The sequence below is a fragment of the Chaetodon trifascialis genome, chromosome 19 (genome assembly GCF_039877785.1).
Source record: "Chaetodon trifascialis isolate fChaTrf1 chromosome 19, fChaTrf1.hap1, whole genome shotgun sequence".
Classification (NCBI taxonomy): Eukaryota; Metazoa; Chordata; class Actinopteri; order Chaetodontiformes; family Chaetodontidae; genus Chaetodon; species Chaetodon trifascialis.
Window position 1 is genome coordinate 9,409,233 of NC_092074.1, and position 19,125 is coordinate 9,428,357.

The 19,125-nt window shown below is 43.3% G+C and overlaps 1 protein-coding gene across 2 annotated transcripts in view; it reads left to right on the forward strand.

Moving 5' to 3' along the window:
* The window catches only part of LOC139347467 (1-phosphatidylinositol 4,5-bisphosphate phosphodiesterase beta-4-like), a 64,765-nt gene that overhangs the window by 30,270 nt on the left and 15,370 nt on the right, over positions 1-19,125 (forward strand). For both annotated transcript variants that reach the window (XM_070987109.1, XM_070987108.1), the window contains 13 exons: positions 3,625-3,722; positions 8,177-8,257; positions 9,016-9,075; positions 11,518-11,661; positions 14,716-14,795; positions 14,925-14,978; positions 15,089-15,170; positions 15,264-15,364; positions 15,843-15,900; positions 16,835-16,943; positions 17,779-17,989; positions 18,184-18,277; positions 18,902-18,981. In XM_070987109.1, coding sequence (XP_070843210.1) covers positions 3,639-3,722; positions 8,177-8,257; positions 9,016-9,075; positions 11,518-11,661; positions 14,716-14,795; positions 14,925-14,978; positions 15,089-15,170; positions 15,264-15,364; positions 15,843-15,900; positions 16,835-16,943; positions 17,779-17,989; positions 18,184-18,277; positions 18,902-18,981 — 1,238 coding nt within the window. In that variant the 5' untranslated portion in view covers positions 3,625-3,638. The remainder of the gene's footprint in view (positions 1-3,624; positions 3,723-8,176; positions 8,258-9,015; positions 9,076-11,517; positions 11,662-14,715; positions 14,796-14,924; positions 14,979-15,088; positions 15,171-15,263; positions 15,365-15,842; positions 15,901-16,834; positions 16,944-17,778; positions 17,990-18,183; positions 18,278-18,901; positions 18,982-19,125) is intronic.

Below are 19,125 nucleotides of genomic sequence, written 5' to 3' on the forward strand. Positions count from 1 at the left end.
TGCCATGGCCTTACAGCACCTCAGTGTGCCGCGCTGCTATTGGACAGATTTCATCCCGCTGAGGAAAATGTTATCTAATGCATACTGTTGAGAGTGGCAAGATCTAGGCTAACATCAGACAGGACAGCACAGCCCAATTAGTCCAAATTAGATATGTAATTTGTCCTATCTGAATCATTTTGAATCCGATTTAGGAATATACAACATTTTCTTTCAAATTTGGTTTAGTGTTATTAACTAATCTAGGCAGGGTGCAGTCTATTTACACTCGCCTTCTGTCTGTGGTTCGTGTTATTGGCACCCTGCCCGGCCTCGTTTCTTAATCTCCACAGGAAGTGTGCATCTGTGTTTTCAGTCCCCTGACAGGATGTGTGTGTCTGTGTTATGGTCCCCTGGTAGGACACCACAGATGGTGGAGGGCTGGGTTTGATTCGTACATCACTTTGTGTATTGACCCAGCCTGGCTGCTACATCTCCTGTAGCGCTGTGACGTATAGCAGACTGCGCTTGCGGGTCAGGACCCAAAATGAGCTGAGCACATAAAAGGAGTTGTAGTATCTGTTCTCATTTTCTGGTTGGTCCATCCTCTGTATCAAGATTAATGGTATCTTTTAATGAACCTGCACATGGAGGTGAGATTAGCTCTGCTGTATAATTGGCCAGCCTTTTTGGATCACTGTACTTTCACAATGACAGCCTGCAATCATCTTAAAAGCCTTTCTTCATCTGCATTTGTCATGCCGGGGGTGGACTGAAGCCCACCCAGCTTGTAGTTTTCTGTAGCTTCTGTTGATGTTTTCTCTGTTCTGTGTTCCCCACATCAAAAGCAGACCCCGGCCCCCGCTGTACTCGCCACCCTGTCCCCCGGCCTCTCCAGGCAGCTTCTGTCACACACAGCTGTTTCACTCGTTCATCTCTCCCTGCCCACCGCTGCTCTGTTTTATCTCCATGCACCTCACGTCACCCTCTCCTCATCTCTCTATTCCATCTCTGCGTCTCTCACCTCTGCGCACTTCTCACTGCTTTTATTTTCTCTAGCCTCTCTCTGATCTGTCTTTTTATGCGTTCATTTTCCCTGTGCCTTTATCTCTTTTCTCTCCTCCCATCTCTCTCCAACACTTGTACCCTCTGTTTGGTCCCGATGTCTTTCTCTTTCTGTACCACCCCTCCTCTGTCTCCCTCTTTGTCACCTTACCCATCAACACCCAGTTTCCCTCTGTTTATTCCTGGGAGGAAAATGGGTGGCTTCTGCGTGAAATGAGCCTCTTCGGTTACTACTGACACACACACACACACACACTCACGCAGGAGGACATTTTCACCAATAAAACTTGGGGTGAAGATTATCATAAAGGAATCAGGTCCGATAGGCTGAAGCAAGGTTAAGTCACACCTCAGAGTGCTCCTGTAATGACTTAATACCGGCTGAGCTCTTAGACTATACATAGTTTGTCACGTTCTCAAGTGCACTTCTCTCCCTCCGTTTTGCCTGACACATTTGTGGCTGACGTAAGGGGAGCCTATTTTTGGGTGGTGCCATCAACAATATTGCAGTTTCCTGTCCGGACCCCCCCTCCCCTCCCTGAGCTGGATATCTTGTGTGATGCTGCACGTGCAGGTGTGTCACATGAATCAAGTCTGACGAGCTTCTTGTGTTTGAAGAGGAGTACAGTGCACATCCAGACTGTTTGAGGCCAAGTGCGAGATAAAAGTAGACTTAATGGAAAATTCCACCCCCAGACTCTATTTAACTGTCAGATAAACTCACCCTGTGCTGTTCAGTCCCACCCGGGGGTTGCCCTGTACTGATGTGGTGCACCCATGTTTCCTCAACCTGCTTTGCCTGCTTATACTGTACTGTACATATTACAGCTCCTGCTGCTGTTTGAAATTCTGGTATCTCTGCATATTTCATAGCAAATTGCTTCCATTGTAACTATGTAGGAGAGGTCTTACAGTGCGTCACATTGACAAAATTTTTGTTCATAATAAGCAAAGGCAAGAAAACAATTTGAAACTTTGTGAAATAATCCTACAGTAGGCTCTGTTTTTTGACAGATTTTCTTGGGTTTGTATGCCTTCAACTCGATTGCAACTCTGCAACCCATCAAGGCCGGTATTGTTGGTTAAAACATTGCACTGAAATACTGTGAGGCTGAATAAGGTATTTGTTGTGAGAGGCTGTGGAGGAGGCTTGTGCTGAGATGCATGATATCTGCTCAACCGTCTGCTGTTGGGCTGCCAGTAACCGTGTAATGAAGTGATTTTGGAACCAAGAAGAAGTAGATTAATGACTGCAGTGACTGATTTGTTTCTACTGTCCAGTAATGTTATTGTGCACTAGTACAAGGCTAGTCGCTTTATCTTGTCACTTAATAGGTCATTGCTTTGTTTACCACCTAATCTAAAAGCCCACATCCCTGTGCTGAGAGAACGCCTGCGAAGGTTAATGTTTCAGGACTGGAGCGGCTAGAAATAGTAATAAATTCATAAAAGTTGATACAGTATGTCTGGGGAAGAAGCTTTGTTCATTGTATTGATGCAAGTTTGTGCATCAACAGCCAAAGGCCTAGCTCAGAGTTTGCAGCTGTGTTTCATCAGGACTTAAGCGTGAACTGCTGTGTGGAAGGATTGAATGGACTAAGCACAGTATGCTGTACTTGTTATATCTGACATTTAGGTAATCTCGTGTACTATGTTACTTTCTAAAATGGAACACCTTGGTGTATGTGTAAAATATAAAATACATTCACAATGATAAATCAGATGCATTTTTATCTAAGCTGCTCCTTTTCTGTTCATCATGTAACTGCAAAGCTCTATTTTGTGTATTGTTTCCAGTAGTGTTTTTTTAAGTGCAACTAATGCATTACATAATAACATAAAGGTTATGGCTACATTTCCTTCAGTAATGCCGGAAGAAGAGACCTGCATTCATTTAGTTGTCCTTTTTTTCCTTAAAAACATGAGGTAATTACATGGCTGTGCATGCAGACATCAGTTGTTACACAATACACTCTGCTGGGGTCTTCCATGCCCATCTTGAGTGCAGCTGCAGAACATATTTGCCGTCTTCCCTGCTCTGTCGTTGTCTCTCAAACATTAATACAGTGGATCTCATTGAACGCCCACATGCTTGTTTTGTAATGCTGTGACCCTGTGTTTATTAGTACTCATTCTCCTCTTTGACAAGGCCAGTTGTTTATTATTTGTGCTCTGTGGACTGTCCATGTTTTGGGCTGGGATATGCACACTGGATAACCTCACTGACGCGTCTGCTCTCGCCTTGTCACTCATAGTTCTACTCATATGTTGTAAAATAACCCTCAAATCCTATGTTTGCTCCTGTTTATTGGTAAATGGTGTTACATGTAGTTATTCTTCTCAGGAGAGGATATTTTAGGACAAGCCCCGGGAGGGCCAGGTACAGTAGCTCTGCTCAGTGAGTCTCTTTGCAACTGCAGGAAAGAAGAGGACAGAAAGAGGAAGAAGTGTGTTCGTGTGTGTTCATGTGGCATTCATTCTGTCCTTGAATCCTCCATGGGCCTTTGCACCTGGTTGTCACAGATTTTTTAACAAATTCTTTTTCTCCGTCTGTCTCTCTCTCCTCTGTTCATGTCTCAGGTTTGTGAGCAGCCATGACAAAGTCCTACGAGTTCAACTGGCAGAAGCATCTGCCTGAGTTCATGCAGGAAGGCACCTCCTTCGACAGGTTTGATGAGGTAAAAATGATGCATTGCTTGGATGCTTATTAGGTCTGTACAAAGCATAATAAATAAATAAAAATAGAACGGCTCAGAATGTAAAAATAAACATCCTTTGAACCTGTTAATGCCAGATTCATGATACATTATAGCAGATCACGACATTTCCTGATGAGGTGAAGATTTAAGCGTAATATCCTCGATGAGAGGGCTTAGTCTGTGATGCAAGCTGTATGAGTTTGTCAAGAACCTTGCTGACACTGACATAGGTTATTTGCTCTGTCCTATTATCATCTTTCACTCTTAATGACCATCCCCGGGTCAGTCATTAGCGTGCACACGCAAGCACACACGCACACATAACATAGCACAGGCGTCTCCATTGTAACCTGATACGTCATTGTTTTAGTCAGAGCTGTAGGCGTGGGCAGGCCACATTGATCAGCCTCATTAAGAAGCTTCTGCATGGCGACTGTTTGTCTGCAACATGTCCACTGAGAGTCTTAACCAGCACTCTAAAAAGATTATCTGTGTGTGATCTCAGTGAGCGAACGTGTACAAGGTCGATTCAGATTTTATTTGTATAGCTTTGTATCACGATTCACCGTTTACCTCCAGGGGCTACTTTGTTTTTACGCGGACCATAAATACTTTTCTTCATTGGTATATTGATTTATTATAGGAGCAAGTAGAGTTGAGTGGTATGATTGAATGATAGGTAATGTGGAAAAATACGGCTCTGGAGAGCAAGAAGTGTTTAGATCCGATGATGTGAGATCCTGAAGTGCTTGCAGTGCTAATCAGTATGACAAGATTGAGATTGATTCTGTACACATCAGGATGTAAAATGCAGTTAAAAACACTAAAACGTGATAAAGACCAACAGATAAAAACTGAGCTAAAGGTGTAAATAAGTCAATATGAAGAAAATCTGATTTTTAAAACAATTATATTAAATTATTGGTCAGTTACAGCCACAAGAAAGTGAATTGTCTCCTGAAATATCCATCTTGCTCTGTGCACATCTGTAAGTATGTGTATGTGTGTGACCCTGCGTATATCGTCCTTTTTGCCCATGTTTCCTCTGACTAACTTAATCAGGACACTTAGCTAGGACATTTGCAGAGCAAAGGCAAAGTGTGTCACACACACGTGCATACACACACCCACCCACCCACCCACATGCACACATACACGCAGCCTTTGCACACATCAGGAAATCCCCTCAGTCCTCTCCGTTTATGTGGGCATCAGTGGGGGGAGGAGGATCCCTCTTAGGCAGAGAAGAAAACTTGAAAGAGCGTAGGGAAAAGCATCATCAAATCCACAGCCATGTCAAAGTGAGCCATGAAACTGGGCCGGCATGCTTCTGAAGAAAGTCCTCAGTGTGTTGCTGCTGTGAATATGAGCCAGGCTTAGGCAGGACAGGGTTAGGACTGGCCTGAATGGTAATAAGGTCAGCTCGTGCCAGTCACTTTAAAGGTCAGAGTTAAGAATGTCAGCTGGGATGTACCACTTCTCTTTTACCACTGCGTTTGGTCATCAATGAGCCTTAACAATAGTAGTTAATGTTATCGTTCTGTCTTTTATCTGAGAGAGAATGTCTTAATGATTTTCAGCTATATAAAATAAACAGAGGTGTTTTTCTTCATTCAGTAACAAAGTGGGTTTGTGGTTCTTAACCACTGACCTGTCCTTATAAACATGGAGTGGAATAGTCTATAAATAAATGTCTTTCATTGTGTGTGTGTGTGTGTGTGTGTGTGTGTGTGTGTGTGTGTGTGTGTGTGTGTGTGTGTGTGTGTGTGTGTGTGTGTGTGTGTGTGTGTGTGTGTGTGTGTGTGTGTGTGTGTGTGTTGCCTGGCAAATACAAAGCCTGCAGGGGGCATCTGCTTTGATTGAAATGACGTACATCATGTCCACCCACAGACATGGACATGCTCTTTGTCAGTCCCTCTCATAGGGACACACACACGGGCACACAAATAACATAAACAGCATGTTTTTTTTCCACAAAACACTCTCCACTCGGCGAAACCCCACAGAGTGACAGATGGTAGAGACAGGTAATGGGCGTGTGTGTGTGTGTATATGTGTGTGCGTTCCTTTTCAGTGCAGCTTTATAGGGGACCTCTATCATTACACGACGTGTCTCAATGCTACAAGTAGTTGTTATTGTCCTGTCCAAACTATCCAGCATGGAGTATTTAGAAGAGCATTTTCACATCCAGAATGACGCAGTGGTTATCGTGCCTGTGTCTTTTTCTTGCCTCCATTTCGTTCTTGCATTGACAGTTTTTCTTTACCTCTTCTATTTAGCTTTACATCTGCACAGTACAGTGGAGGAGGCTTTAAATGTGCCATAGATTTCCAATAATTCATCAGTGTTTGTCTTGGGAGTGAAATGTTTCAGATGAGTTTCCCCTCTTTGACAAGCCCAGAGGCAGGAAGGTCAGCAGTCAATGAGGTCCTCAGTGATCAGTCATGCCAGCAGCCAGAGAGCTATGTGTTTGTGTGTGAGTGAGTTTGCGTGAGATCTCGTTCTTGTCACCTATTGGGGACCTTTTGCAGTACAAACACCGACCTTATTGGGATTGGCAGTCCTCATGAGGACCAAAGCCTGGTCCTAACGAGGCAAAACATTTCTGAGGTCCTGGTTAAGTTTAGAGGCTAGGTGTGAATTGGAGTTCGGTTAGGGTTAGGCTGTCCAGTAGGGCTGAACAATTATCAAAATACTATCAAAAAAATTGCAGGAGCTGCAATTTTTGACAAAGGTAAAAAGTGTCACAACATACCATAATAAATGAAGCACTGTGGTCCTACAGAGATGCCCCGCCCTACGGATTCCATTAACATACCATTAATTACTGATCGCTGTGTCTGTCAAAATAATTTTTTTTTTTTTTTAATCAGCCATACTGTCCACAGTGAGTGGAAGTCATTGCAATGTCCTAACAAGGATAGCTGTGCAAGTGTGTGTGTGTGTGTTTCATTCATTGCCTCACTGTTTGGAAATCAATCACTTAAGATCTGGCTGATGTTTGGTTTCCATGGGGACTGAATGGCCTCATATTGACAGGCAGTTGATGAAGACAGAGGAAAAAAGGTCAACACTTACTTTTGTTGTTTATTTCTGTTGTTCCCTCCTAATCAGGTTGGATCAATTATCAGTTAATAATATCAGTTTGGTGAATTAGACTGAGGGTATGTGAGCATGCAAACACACATTTAGATGCTTATTGTTTCAAAGGTCTTGGCGATTGAGGGGACAAAAAAAGAAGGCTCAACAAAGACATGTGGACACACAAACACACACTGGGCTGCACTTGCCCAGGCACATGAGAGAATGTACACCTGTTGATTCAGGGCTGGATGACCATAACTGGTGTCTGTTCATCTAAATCCACGCAGAGATGGTTGGACCTTCAGCTAAGTGTTGCTTTGCATGTGGAAGGATTGAGTGTTCCCATAAACCTTTAGCGTTACAAGCACAAGCCATCTGATAGTGTAACACTAGCCTGCCGTATGCTCTCAACAGTCAGGGCTCATTTGGGACCATCTCTTTCATAGAGTCAGCTTCAGTATGTGCGACTGACACTTCTGGCAGTCCTAATTCAGATGAAGGGGAGTCGAGCTTTTAACTGCACTTACAGCAGTCTTATTATTTCCTAAAGGGAAAAAGGATTGTTCAGTTAGTTTTTATGGTGGTTTTAGATTGCATGATGCAGCCACATAAGAGGCCAGCTCAGTCCTATTTTGGAGCATGGCAGCAACATCCTGAAATAATAAAATAAGTGTGTGTGTGTGTGTGTGTGCGTGTGTGTGTGTGTGTGTGTGTGTGTGTGTGTCACGCTGTTCCCCATTGTTAATATTGGAGTTGGAGTGACCCAGCAGCCGTCTCCGATTCTATTTTTTCTCACTTCTGTTTTATCCTTCTCAGATGTGTATTTCATTGTGATAAAACACACACACACTTTGACGTGTTTCTTCAAAGCAATCACAGCTTGCAGCAGCTGATTGAACTGAGTGAAAAATGTTTTGGTAAGCTGACCAATGTTAGGAGATGTAGGAGCAGCGCACTTTTATATCCTGTACAGACGCACACACATACGCATCTCATCGTCCCTGTCACCTCATGCTCAGCACTGTGCTCCAGCCAGATGATGTTTGCATTTACCAGTTCAAGGCAGTCACATTTTCTCACTTTGTGTTTGCCTTGGCAAGAGGTTTCTCCTCACATGCGATGTGTGTATGTGTGTACATTACTAAATGTATTTGTGCATACTTTGCGTGTGTGTCCTGAGGCAGGCAGGTACGTCTTAGAAAATGAATTAGAGCTACATCTGTTTGCCTGATCACATAAGCCCTGTGTGTGTTAAACAGGTTGTCTGTTCAATGTCTTCCATGTCAGATAAAACCTTGTGATTGATGAAGACCCCTGTTTCATAAAAAATATGTCTTCCCCTCTGCAGGACCCATACATCTTTGAGCCCAACTGTCAGATGAAGGTGGATGAGTACGGCTTTTTCATCACCTGGAAGAGTGAAGGAAAGGTACAACCTCCACCTCTTCACCTTTATGTATTGTTTATACTGTTCTTATTTAAAGCAGCAGGCTGAGGTTATCCGTAGGAACAGGTGGTGTTTCTGCAACTCAAATACTGCAGCAAACAGTTCAGCACTGTTTTGTCACCATGACAGAGGAATGCGTGAGATATTGGGGGTTAAAAGCACCTGACAATCAACCCCCCCACAATTTAGATTTAAAGCCTTTAAAAATCTCTTCAAATGCAATTGAAGGCCCATACTGGTGATTTTTAGAGGTTAGATTTTGAATAAATATGGATATTTATAGATTACACTTGGCCAGGTGGCCAGTTGTTTTCAGTCAGTGTGGTATTAAAATCACACAGGACAGAATATAAGTAATCCTTCGCAGCCAAAGCCTGCCTGGAGGACAGACAAACGAATGTCTCTGCATCCATTCGTCATACCTGGTTATCCTGTGTGGTGTTGCAGGGGGCTGGAGACAGACTGAACCAATATGTGTTGAAAAAGCTAATCTGACATCAATATACAAAGGAGGAAAGGTTACAGGAAACTTGTTTATGAGAACAACGTGATCTTACTCATAATGATCTACGCTGGTGCTGAGAGGTTGTGGTGTTGCAGCTGTTTACTGAGAAGAAATGATTGCAAAAATCACAAATAAAATGTTGTTTTCTCAATCCGTCCCTGTCTCCCTCTTCACCTGCTGTCACATTCTTTCCTCTCCCCCTCTCTCTCCATCTTTCTGTGGATTGCTCGTGCAGGAAGGCCAGGTCCTGGAGTGTTCCCTCATCAACAGTATCCGTGTTGGTGCAGTCCCAAAGGTGAGACATCAGCAAAACAATTTCCTCACTTTCTGTCTCACATTCTCTGCCCACACCCCACCAACACTCGGTCTCCTGCTCCCACAGTGACACTCCTGGTAAAATCTGGGGAGACCACCACGTCAGGCACGTTACTCATGCTTTAATTAGCCGAGGCTGTAACAGTGTATTCTATCAATCGACTCACTGATCTGGGACTCTCAGTTGAGCTTCCACTGCTCAGTTTCTCTCTCAGCTACCTGATTCATCGGCGGTACTAGCAGAATCTAAACATGAATTATTAAACTCATCAATATTTATACAGCCCTGGCTGGGTTTAGCTGCAGGTTACATCTGAAACTTTTTTTTGCAGCCCTGGCCGTGGCTTTTGACCCACAGAGGAATAATGACAAACTGTGCCTTCAGCCCTGCAATGATGGGCTGTCAGAGAACTGCTGGGTTACTGACTGCACACTATGGGATCAAAGGCTCACAGATATAAGATGTTCTGTCTCTGTCAGAAGGGCTTTTTTTTCCCCAAATCCTGTAATGGAAAATTGATTGTGAAATATCCAACACGTACTGATCAGCTGCATTATTCTGTATTTTCAGTGCAACTGGCAACCAATCAGTTTTGTATTTAGCTGATGTGGAGCCAGATACGCACACAAAAACACAAGCCTCTGTGATTTTTCTGTATATTAAATATTGATTCATGCAGTTTAGTCTTGACAGTGACACACTGCGTTGTAGTATTTGGCATCATGCAGACCGGATGACTTATGAAAGCTGTTATGGGAATACCCATGTGGATGCGTGCCTTTGATTAGGATGCAAACCTGTCAAGCTGCGAAAAGTCGAAAGCCTGACACCGTCGTGCACTGTGTGCATAACAATTACTGGGTTGTGTATGTATTGTTGACAGCAGGCGGTGGTCTGTTTGCTTCCTCTTCCTACGTACATGTGTACCGGCACGTATATAGATACTACAGCCTGATAGCAACTCCTCCTGTTTGTTCAAAGGCTCCATACTGCTCTGTAAATAGCAGACTAAGGATAACTGATAGCAGGGCTTCTCCTCAGAGGCTAACATGGTTACACAAGCCCTGAGAGCTGTTTCAGATAATCCAATGAGCGAGAAAAGATGAATTGCATTCAGGGTCACTGGCTGGGCCTTTAAAATGGCCAAGCCTGTTGCCTGTTGCTGTTAATTCAATCATACGTTACTGTCTTCCTTGGCAACGATGGTGGCACACTGAAATCTGAAAGGATGGGAGGGAGAGGTCGTGCTGTGTTTTTGATAGTGAGAGAATGTTTTCATCACATTTTTTTCTTTCACACATTGATCAGGAGCTTGCAGCCCCGTCAGACTGAACTGTGGTGAGGACTGTAGATTATTCTGAGCAGAATAACTGCAGGTCTGTGAACATCAGAAATGTCCTGCATATAATGTCTTATAAAGCGTATGCTAGTGTGATTATGGGTATTCCTTTTTTCAGTGTTTGATATAGATTGTTGTGACAATCTGCCTTAAATTTCCTGCTTTTTGTGCTATTTTGGTTGTTAATTGCTGCTAATTGTCTTACTGACAAGGTTGAAAAGCACTGAAAAGATGTGGTAGAAGCATGTACAGGTCCTGTGTGCAGGGGACGTTTGCATTAAAACACCACAGAAATTGAAGACAACACATCATGTTGGAGTGTCTGAGGATTTGTTTTCTCAGCAAAAATCCTCACCAGTATGTCCCATATATAGAAACTGAAAAAAAAAGCAATTGTAAAAACAACATAAAAGACAGCATCTGTGTCTTGTGTGTCAATTTGTTTTTTGGCTTTGGATGAAGTTAAACCAAATTACACATGCTGACTGGATGACATCCTATTAGCCAATCCTCTTAACGTTTGAGTTTATGGAAGTTACATAATGTTTAGTCAGCACTCGACAGAGGTGTGGACCTCATTCACAGTCATCCCTGCTAACCTTCTCCAACCTTCTCCACTAAAGTGGTGTCTGAAGTGTTGCCTTAAGTGCTGTTGAACACATCCAACCCTGGATTCAGTGCAGCTCTTCAAGCTACAAAAACTTGAAATTAATATTGTAGTTCCTCCATGATAGATAGCCATTGTATCCCTCTTCAGCTGTCATGGAGCTTGAAGACGCAGAGCATACAGTATATCTTACTTTTCAGCATCTTGAGGCTTTTCCACAACAGCAATAAACATGTCAACATCTTTCTTCTGTCTAAGCTCTTGTGTTCTCTTGTCAGTGACTATTTATTGCAACAACACCAGAATAGGAGATTAAAACCTCCTCTTCAATGTTTTTTCTATTCCTTGACTATCTTTCTTTATATCATGGATTATTTTTGCTTTTTCTGAGAATACTTCCCCGCCTCTTTCTGTCGCCATCTCTTATTGTCTGTCTGACAGCGCACCTGCTTAAACTGCGTCCTCTTGTTCTCAGGACCCCAAGATCCTGTCGTCGTTCGAGGCCATTGGAAAGACAGAGGCAGACTTGGAGGGCTGCATCATCTGCATCTGCAGCGGCACGGACCTGGTCAACCTCAACTTCATGTTCATGGTGGCGGAGAATCCAGACACAGCCAGGGTAGATGCTCAGATGCACTGTATTTCCACAGCTCCATGCTTTGGCACTTATGACTGAGGGTGTGAGAAGTCACAATGATACCGATGATGTGCAGACCTTGAGAATACGAAGTCTAACTTGGTGTTGTCTATCTTAATGTGATTTTTGGTGTCCTAAAAAAAATACCACAAGGGACTCACTTATGAGTCATAATAGACTGATGTACTTTTATCTGTTTTATCTGTCTTTCTGATCAAATATAATATCAGTTAAATTAAGTTAAATAAGTGGAGTTGGTCTTTCTGCATGTCCGTCTAACACACTCAAAACTAAACAGAGCCATTTTCAGTTTTGCTCATACCCTTTTCAGTGACAGAGAAGAAGCAAATTGCCAGGTGAATGGTTCATATGCCAACTCCTACACAAGGCAAATCTGGCCTTGGTTCACTCTGATAAATAGACACATTTGGAGTGACTCATTTTTCTCTGTCTCACCCCATCCCTATCCCCCTCTGTCCCTCCTGCACGCCTGCCTTTGCTGTTATTGTCTTCTCTCTCTCTCTATCTCTCTCTCCCTCTCTCTTTCTCTCTCTCTCTCTCTCTCTCTCTCTCTCTCTCTCTCTCTCTCTCTCTCTCTCTGTTCTTCCCACTCATCGAGGAAAAGCTCCATGAGAAATCTGACTGCCTTACTGAGTAGAGAAACACCTCTGCGCCTTTCTCTGCCTTTTTCACTCATTGCTTCATCTTAGTTTTGGGCTGAGACAGATACCCCCCCTCTGCCATTTAACCTGCAGACATTATTATTGCTGACCCCTGCTGGCAAACCTCCAAACATTGTACACACCATGTATAGCCCACAATACACAAGTGTATGGGCAGATTACATTTCAGTTTCCTGGAGCTCAGTTGATCCAGATTTGAAGAATTACATCAGGCGTGAACCAAAAAAATGCAGTGTTGGTGGCATAATGGAGATGCTTTACAGATCCAGTGTTCTTCAAAGGTGAAGGTTGGCGTTATTCTAGATGTTTCTTATTATCAATAAATCCTATAAAAAGACCAAAATAGTGTCTCAAGTCTTTCAGACTTCCCCACCCTGACTGCCCCAAGCCCATTTGTTCTGTTCTGCTGTAGATCTTTTAAAATTAGTCACAAAAGTATATTTTCATTTCTCACCTGATAGAGAACATAGACACCATCTATCACTGTGACGAGAATCCTTACCACAGCGGCTCGGGTTCAGCCCCCACCCCCACCCCCAGCTGTCACTATCACAATAATAATGCAAAAAAAACCCCCCCAAAAAATTAACAAAAAAAGACAGTCATTTCCTAAAACAGCTGGGCACTACAGTTTTTAGAAAACAAAACTCATTTGTTGAGGACTGTTTTTAGCCAGAGATTAATTTGGTAGTTTCATCAGTGTTTACAGCAGCAGGATGGTGTGTTAGGGCTTGACTCAAAATAAGCTGCAGGACTGTTTAATACAATGAAGGAGCTTGCCACCAAGTGCAGAAGCATTTGTCACTGATCTGTTTTTAATAGTTTTTGGACAACAGAGGGATAACATACAGTACATCAGGCTCTGGCTGCACTTATTAATATTTATTAGTGCTTATTAATAGGACACATTCACCGCTGCCTTTGGTCTTTTCATAGGGTTTGTTCAGTATAAAAAGTACCTTATTCTCTGACCTTTTGGCAGAGGTTTGGGTGACTTTAAGATTACAGACAGGTTCAAGACAAAGAAAACCTGTTGAAGAAAAGAAAACAGTTGAAGTCAGCTGTCTTCTCTTTAGCGACAAATCCAGTGTGGCCCAACAGCTCAGCAGTAATTGAAAGACACTCGGAGAGAAAAAGCACTTCCAACAACTTAAAGTGAGTGCTGGTTCTCTCAGCCTCAGGGTTGTCAGTCCAGAAATAATGACATAGAAATAGTTATTTTTCTGAATTTACAGAAGCTTGCACAGGATGTGCCATGAAAAGTAAAATGAGTCGACGTGCCACAACTAGTGTGATCCCATCACAGCACACTGCCAGCCCTGCTGAAAGTACTTTCATGTGTGTCAGTTTGTCCTCAGAATTCAAAATCCCAACCCGGTTCAAACCGAACTGAAAATGCATGTTTTGGGCCGGCACAGATCTGTTGTTTGGCACCACAGTGTTGGTGTTTATGCATTTCCCATAAGGGGTTGTTTTCGTGCTCGACGGGTGTTATAAATGATGTTTGCACTCCAGAGAGCGCACTGCCACGGGGCTGCCAATGATATTCATGCGACAGCCTTCAGCAGGGAGACCTGATGGTCGAAGAGCACACGCACACACACACACACAAAACAAGCACACATAGATCCAGGTACACGGCTTCCTCCCCCACACTTTAAAACACATTTATTCCTGCTCTTTCTGTCCCCCTCCCTCTCTCTCTCTCTCACACACACCATGACAACATCACCACCTCCCAGCATGCAAGTGGCCCTAAGTAGCAGACTTCAGGAGATGAGTTATTTACATCTGCAGTCACACACACACACACACACACATACACGCACGCACACACGCACCACATGCCCAAACAGACAACCCCTGCTGCACCCGTTACCTTGTTTAACGTTATTCTAATGATGCCATGATGTCATAATTTGTTGTGGAAGTGGAGGAGAGACGGAGCACGAAGAGGGAGAGTTGGAATCAAAGACAGAGACAGAGAAACAGAGGGGTCAAATGTCCTCAGGTTAGGGTCCTCAGTGACGTCTGTTGATGCAGTCAGCAGAGGAGGCCTTCTCTCACTCTTTGTTTACATGAGCACTCGCAGCCTTGCAGGAGCTCAGTGTTTATCTATGTGTGCATGTTTCCCCGTCCCTGTTCCTGATTGACCTGTCAAGTGGCTCGCCCGTGTGCGTGAATTAAGAGGCAGTTAATTTGCTTGTGTTTATTTCCCCAAAGACACTCACTTCTAAACTCGGTGCACACTCTGGAGGTACCCTCTTGGCTGCTGTGTCCTGAATGTGTGGGCTTTGGTCGGTCAGTGTGTTGAGAGCGCGTGTCCTGAATACTTGTGCCTGTTTGTTTGCAGAAGTGGATCGAGGGTTTGAGGTCAGTGATTCACAACTTTAAGGCCAATAACGTCTGTCCAATGACCTGCCTCAAGAAACAGTGAGTGCATTTTGCAGCGTGTCTTCATTATTGAAATTCTGTGTTTGTTTGTTTGTTTGTTTTCCTCTAAAATGTATTTTTGATCATTCTGATTAGAAATCTGCTCTTTCGTTACCTTCTCTTGTGCAGCTGGATGAGAATGTGCTTCCTGACCAATGTGAATGGGAAGATTCCTGTGAGAGGGTAAGTTGATGGATATGTAAGGTCGACCATTATTCAATCCCATACAGTAGTGCTCCAGTTTGTCTCACGCAGCTTTGCTCCTCTGTCTGCCTCTTGCCCCCTTTTCGTAGCATCACTCGAACATTTGCATCAGGAAAGACGGAGAAGGGGATCTTCCAGGCTCTAAAGGATCTTGGCCTTCCCAGTGGAAAGGTCAGATGACACAGACTGATCATATGTGGCACTTCAGTCTGAAGGTTTATAGCTCCCATGTTATCAAATGATGGCCTTGTTTATCTTCCACAGAATGATGAGATTGAACATTCAGATTTCACCTTTGACATTTTCTACGCGCTCACACAGAAGATCTGCCCTCGAACAGACATAGAGGAACTCTTCAAAAAGATGTGAGTCTCCTTCTTCTTCTTTTTTTGTTTTTAAACCTGCCTGCCTCCCTCTTTGTAATTGTACTGACTCTGTTCCTCTTAATGGAACATGCTGAATCCTCAAAATCAACGACTTAACAGCAGTCCCCTTTACGTTGTATCACACCCGTTGCCCTGTGCCTCAATGGATGATATCTCTGTTAAAATATTCCTCAAATGTGAGCTACTGCATCTTGTTGGAAGTAATCAGGACAAATATTTCTGCGCCTGCTGCACTAACTATGTCTGGACAGCCTAACCTGCTTCCACAGTTCAACTTTAATTATGAGCGATGATTAACATATTGTTACTACAGGTGTAACATTTAAGTATGATCCCTTTTTTTCAAAGACTGCTTTTTAATTTTAACTGACTGACTGACTGTGTGGATGACTGTGCGGGTGTCTATTTTAAGAAGCATAACATTTTGTTTTTGTTTTTCTAATTAATTCCTTTGCAGCAATGGGAACAAAACTGATTATTTAACTGTAGACCAGTTAGTCAGCTTTCTGAATGAAGTAAGCTCTTTATCATTCATTAACTTCTCTGTGTATTTTGCTTGCCCATGCCCCTCTCTGCAACTCCCCCCTGCATTTTCCCCTTGTCCTGCTCTGAGTAGAAGTTGCCCAGCAGCCCGGACTGGACATCAGGCCGCCCTCGTTAAAACTCCATTAACGAGACGGACAAAACATTTAACTTGCAGCCAGCCTGCAAGGGCAACTTCAACCATTTCCCCTATTCTGCATTCCCTCCCTCATCCCATTCCCCCGTGTTGTCCCGACCTCGGCTTGCCTCCTCATGTCTGATTTGTGTTGCCATGGCAACGGGACGGTGGAGGTTTCCATCCTGTTGCTTCCTGCTCGGTTCACCTTGCTTCCTGCTGTCCGTGTTCTGTGGCCGTGCTCTTTTGGGCTGAATACCTGCGTAGTCCCTCCGCTGTGCAGTCGCATGTGTGCTGCTTCATCACGCTCTAGAGCCACCAGCGGAGCCAAAACTTTGGTTAAATGAATTCCTGCCTGGCTTTGTGAGTCGGCAGTGGCATTGCAATGGTGTTTTGATGCTTTTGTTTTGTTAAAGTCGAGCTGCCTTGAGCCTCTCCTACACATACGACTTCCTTGCTTTTAAGCAAACACTTACCCACTGCACCTGTTAGTGTGGCTCGCAGTTTCTTAGAATTAAATCTTGTTTGTTACATCCTCTTCATACCTGAGTGCTCCCCATTTCAGGCCACAATAATTAAGAACAACTGTACTGATTTATGTTATTAGTCCAAATAACAAAATGTTTTTGATATGAGCACTGTTGGTACTTGTCCCATGTTGCATTTCATTGGCCCCTGTCCTGTGTGTCCGTACAAGACGTTTGTTGTACTTCATCCAGTTTGTTTGGAATTGAGTAACTGTGCAGACGGTACCTGTGTGGATCAATCTGTGTATGCGTGTTGCTCCTCAGAACCAGCGTGACCCCAGGTTAAATGAGATCCTGTTCCCGTTCTATGACCCCAAGAGAGCCATGCAGATCATCGAGAAATACGAGAGAGATGAAGAGCTGAAGAAAAAAGGTAAAGGGGAGGTGTGGAGGAAAACAGGAGGCACACATGTTTTAGGCTGTGCTGCCATCTGCCTGTGGACCTTTGGAACTACAGTATATTACGTCAGGCTATTGGTGCGGCTCTCTGTCAGTAGATAGTTGATTCTTTTCAGTCTGTCTTAATTCACCTGTTCTTATCATCATGATGAATTGACAAATGAGAAGTTAATTGGTAATGCTACTCCTTAATAAATACACATTAACAGGGCCAAAGTATTATCAAATGGTTAAACCCCAACAAGCTATTAAACATCCTTTTGACACAGTGGTGCCCTCACTGCAACACGATCTGCCAACATCTGATTTTCAGTAATCTATAGGCTGGTGCTTACTCATTTTGCAGTTTTAGATTAATATACAATATTAGATTATATCACTATTTCCAATCAGTGTTTTGTTGTTTTTTTGTTTTTTTTTCATGAACTGCCGAGCAAGAATACCCAACATTTAATCTCATCTGTATTTCTTTAATAAGTGATTAAAAACCATTCATGGTAGCTTTCTGGGTTATTGTCTCCGGTCTCAAAATACAAATTGTGGAAGTGTATAAAGTAAAGTAAAATGTACAACAGTGAATCCATCATGTGTAGGCAGTCTAAATTAAAGCCCAGCATTTATTAGGAAAAGTAATAAATGTCTGTTTCTCTAAACTTGATTTAATTTATGGATAAAAATTATTTTGACTTGATTGGTTCTGCCGGAGTTATACTGCTTTCAGTCTGACACAATCACTCACTTCAGTCAGTTATTCTAATAAAGAAAGATGGCTATTTACCCTCAATCCTTTTAACTTCTACACCGCTCAGGTCACATGTCCAGTGATGGGTTCTGCCGGTACCTGATGTCAGACGAAAACGCTCCAGTTTTCTTGGACCGGCTGGAGCTGTACCAGGAAATGGAGCAGCCGCTGGCCCACTACTTCATCAGCTCCTCCCACAACACTTACCTGACAGGGCGACAGTTTGGAGGGAAGTCTTCAGTAGAGATGTACCGCCAGGTCCTGCTGTCTGGATGCAGGTATGGATGTGTGTCACGGTCTGTTAGGATGGCGTTTACATGTGAAGGTGTAGACACACATACACCCCGTGGCATTCATGCAAACGGACACCCAGACTAAACAGAGAATTCTGATGTGACTAAGGCAAAGCTGTTCTCCATTACATATGTACATTATATTACATGTATGTTCTGTGTGGTTTCCATCCTGTCAGATGTGTGGAGCTGGACTGCTGGGATGGAAAAGGAGAAGACCAGGAGCCCATTATCACCCATGGCAAGGCCATGTGCACAGACATCTTATTCAAGGTGAAGAAACAAACAAACAAACAAACACACACACACACACAGCTGGGTAGTTCTGCTGTTCACTGCAACAGTTGCTTTAATATTCAATTCAATTCAATTCAATTCAATTTTATTTGTATAGCGCCAAATCACAACAGAAGTTGTCTCAGGACACTTTCCATATAGAGCTGGTACAGACCAAGCTCTTTTATCTACAAAGAATCCAACAATTCCCCCATGAGCAAGCACTTGGCGACAGTGGCGAGGAAAAACTTCCTTTTAACAGGCAGAAACCTCGAGCAGAACCAGACTCTGGGTGGGCGGCCATCTGCCTCGACCGGTTGGGTGAGAGAGGAAGAGCAAGAGAGAGAGAGTGAGACAGACAGACAGACAGACAGACAGACAGACAGACAGACAGAAAGAAAAGCAGTCAGAGAGAGAGAGAGAGAGAGAGACAGAGACAGAGACAGAGAGACAGACATGCAGTCACAGTAACAGTGACAGTGGATGTAATAACAGCATATTATTGTGTAAGGTATGCCCCCTTGTGTTGACAGTGTGATATTGCACAAATCACAGCTTCTTTCTCCTCTCGTCCACTTTTCCATGCTGAACTTGTTTTTCTTCTTCCTTCTCTTCCAACAGGATGTTGTCCAAGCCATCAAGGAGACGGCATTTGTCACTTCAGAGTATCCTGTTATTTTGTCCTTTGAAAACCATTGCAGGTATGTGTACATCTAACATTTAGGAAGGGGTTTAGTGCATAATAATTTTGCCGTTATTAGTTTTTAATTAGAGAGACAGTACATGTACCCAGTGCATTGTGTGTGTGTGTGTGTGTGTGTGTGTGTGTGTGTGTGTGTGTGTGT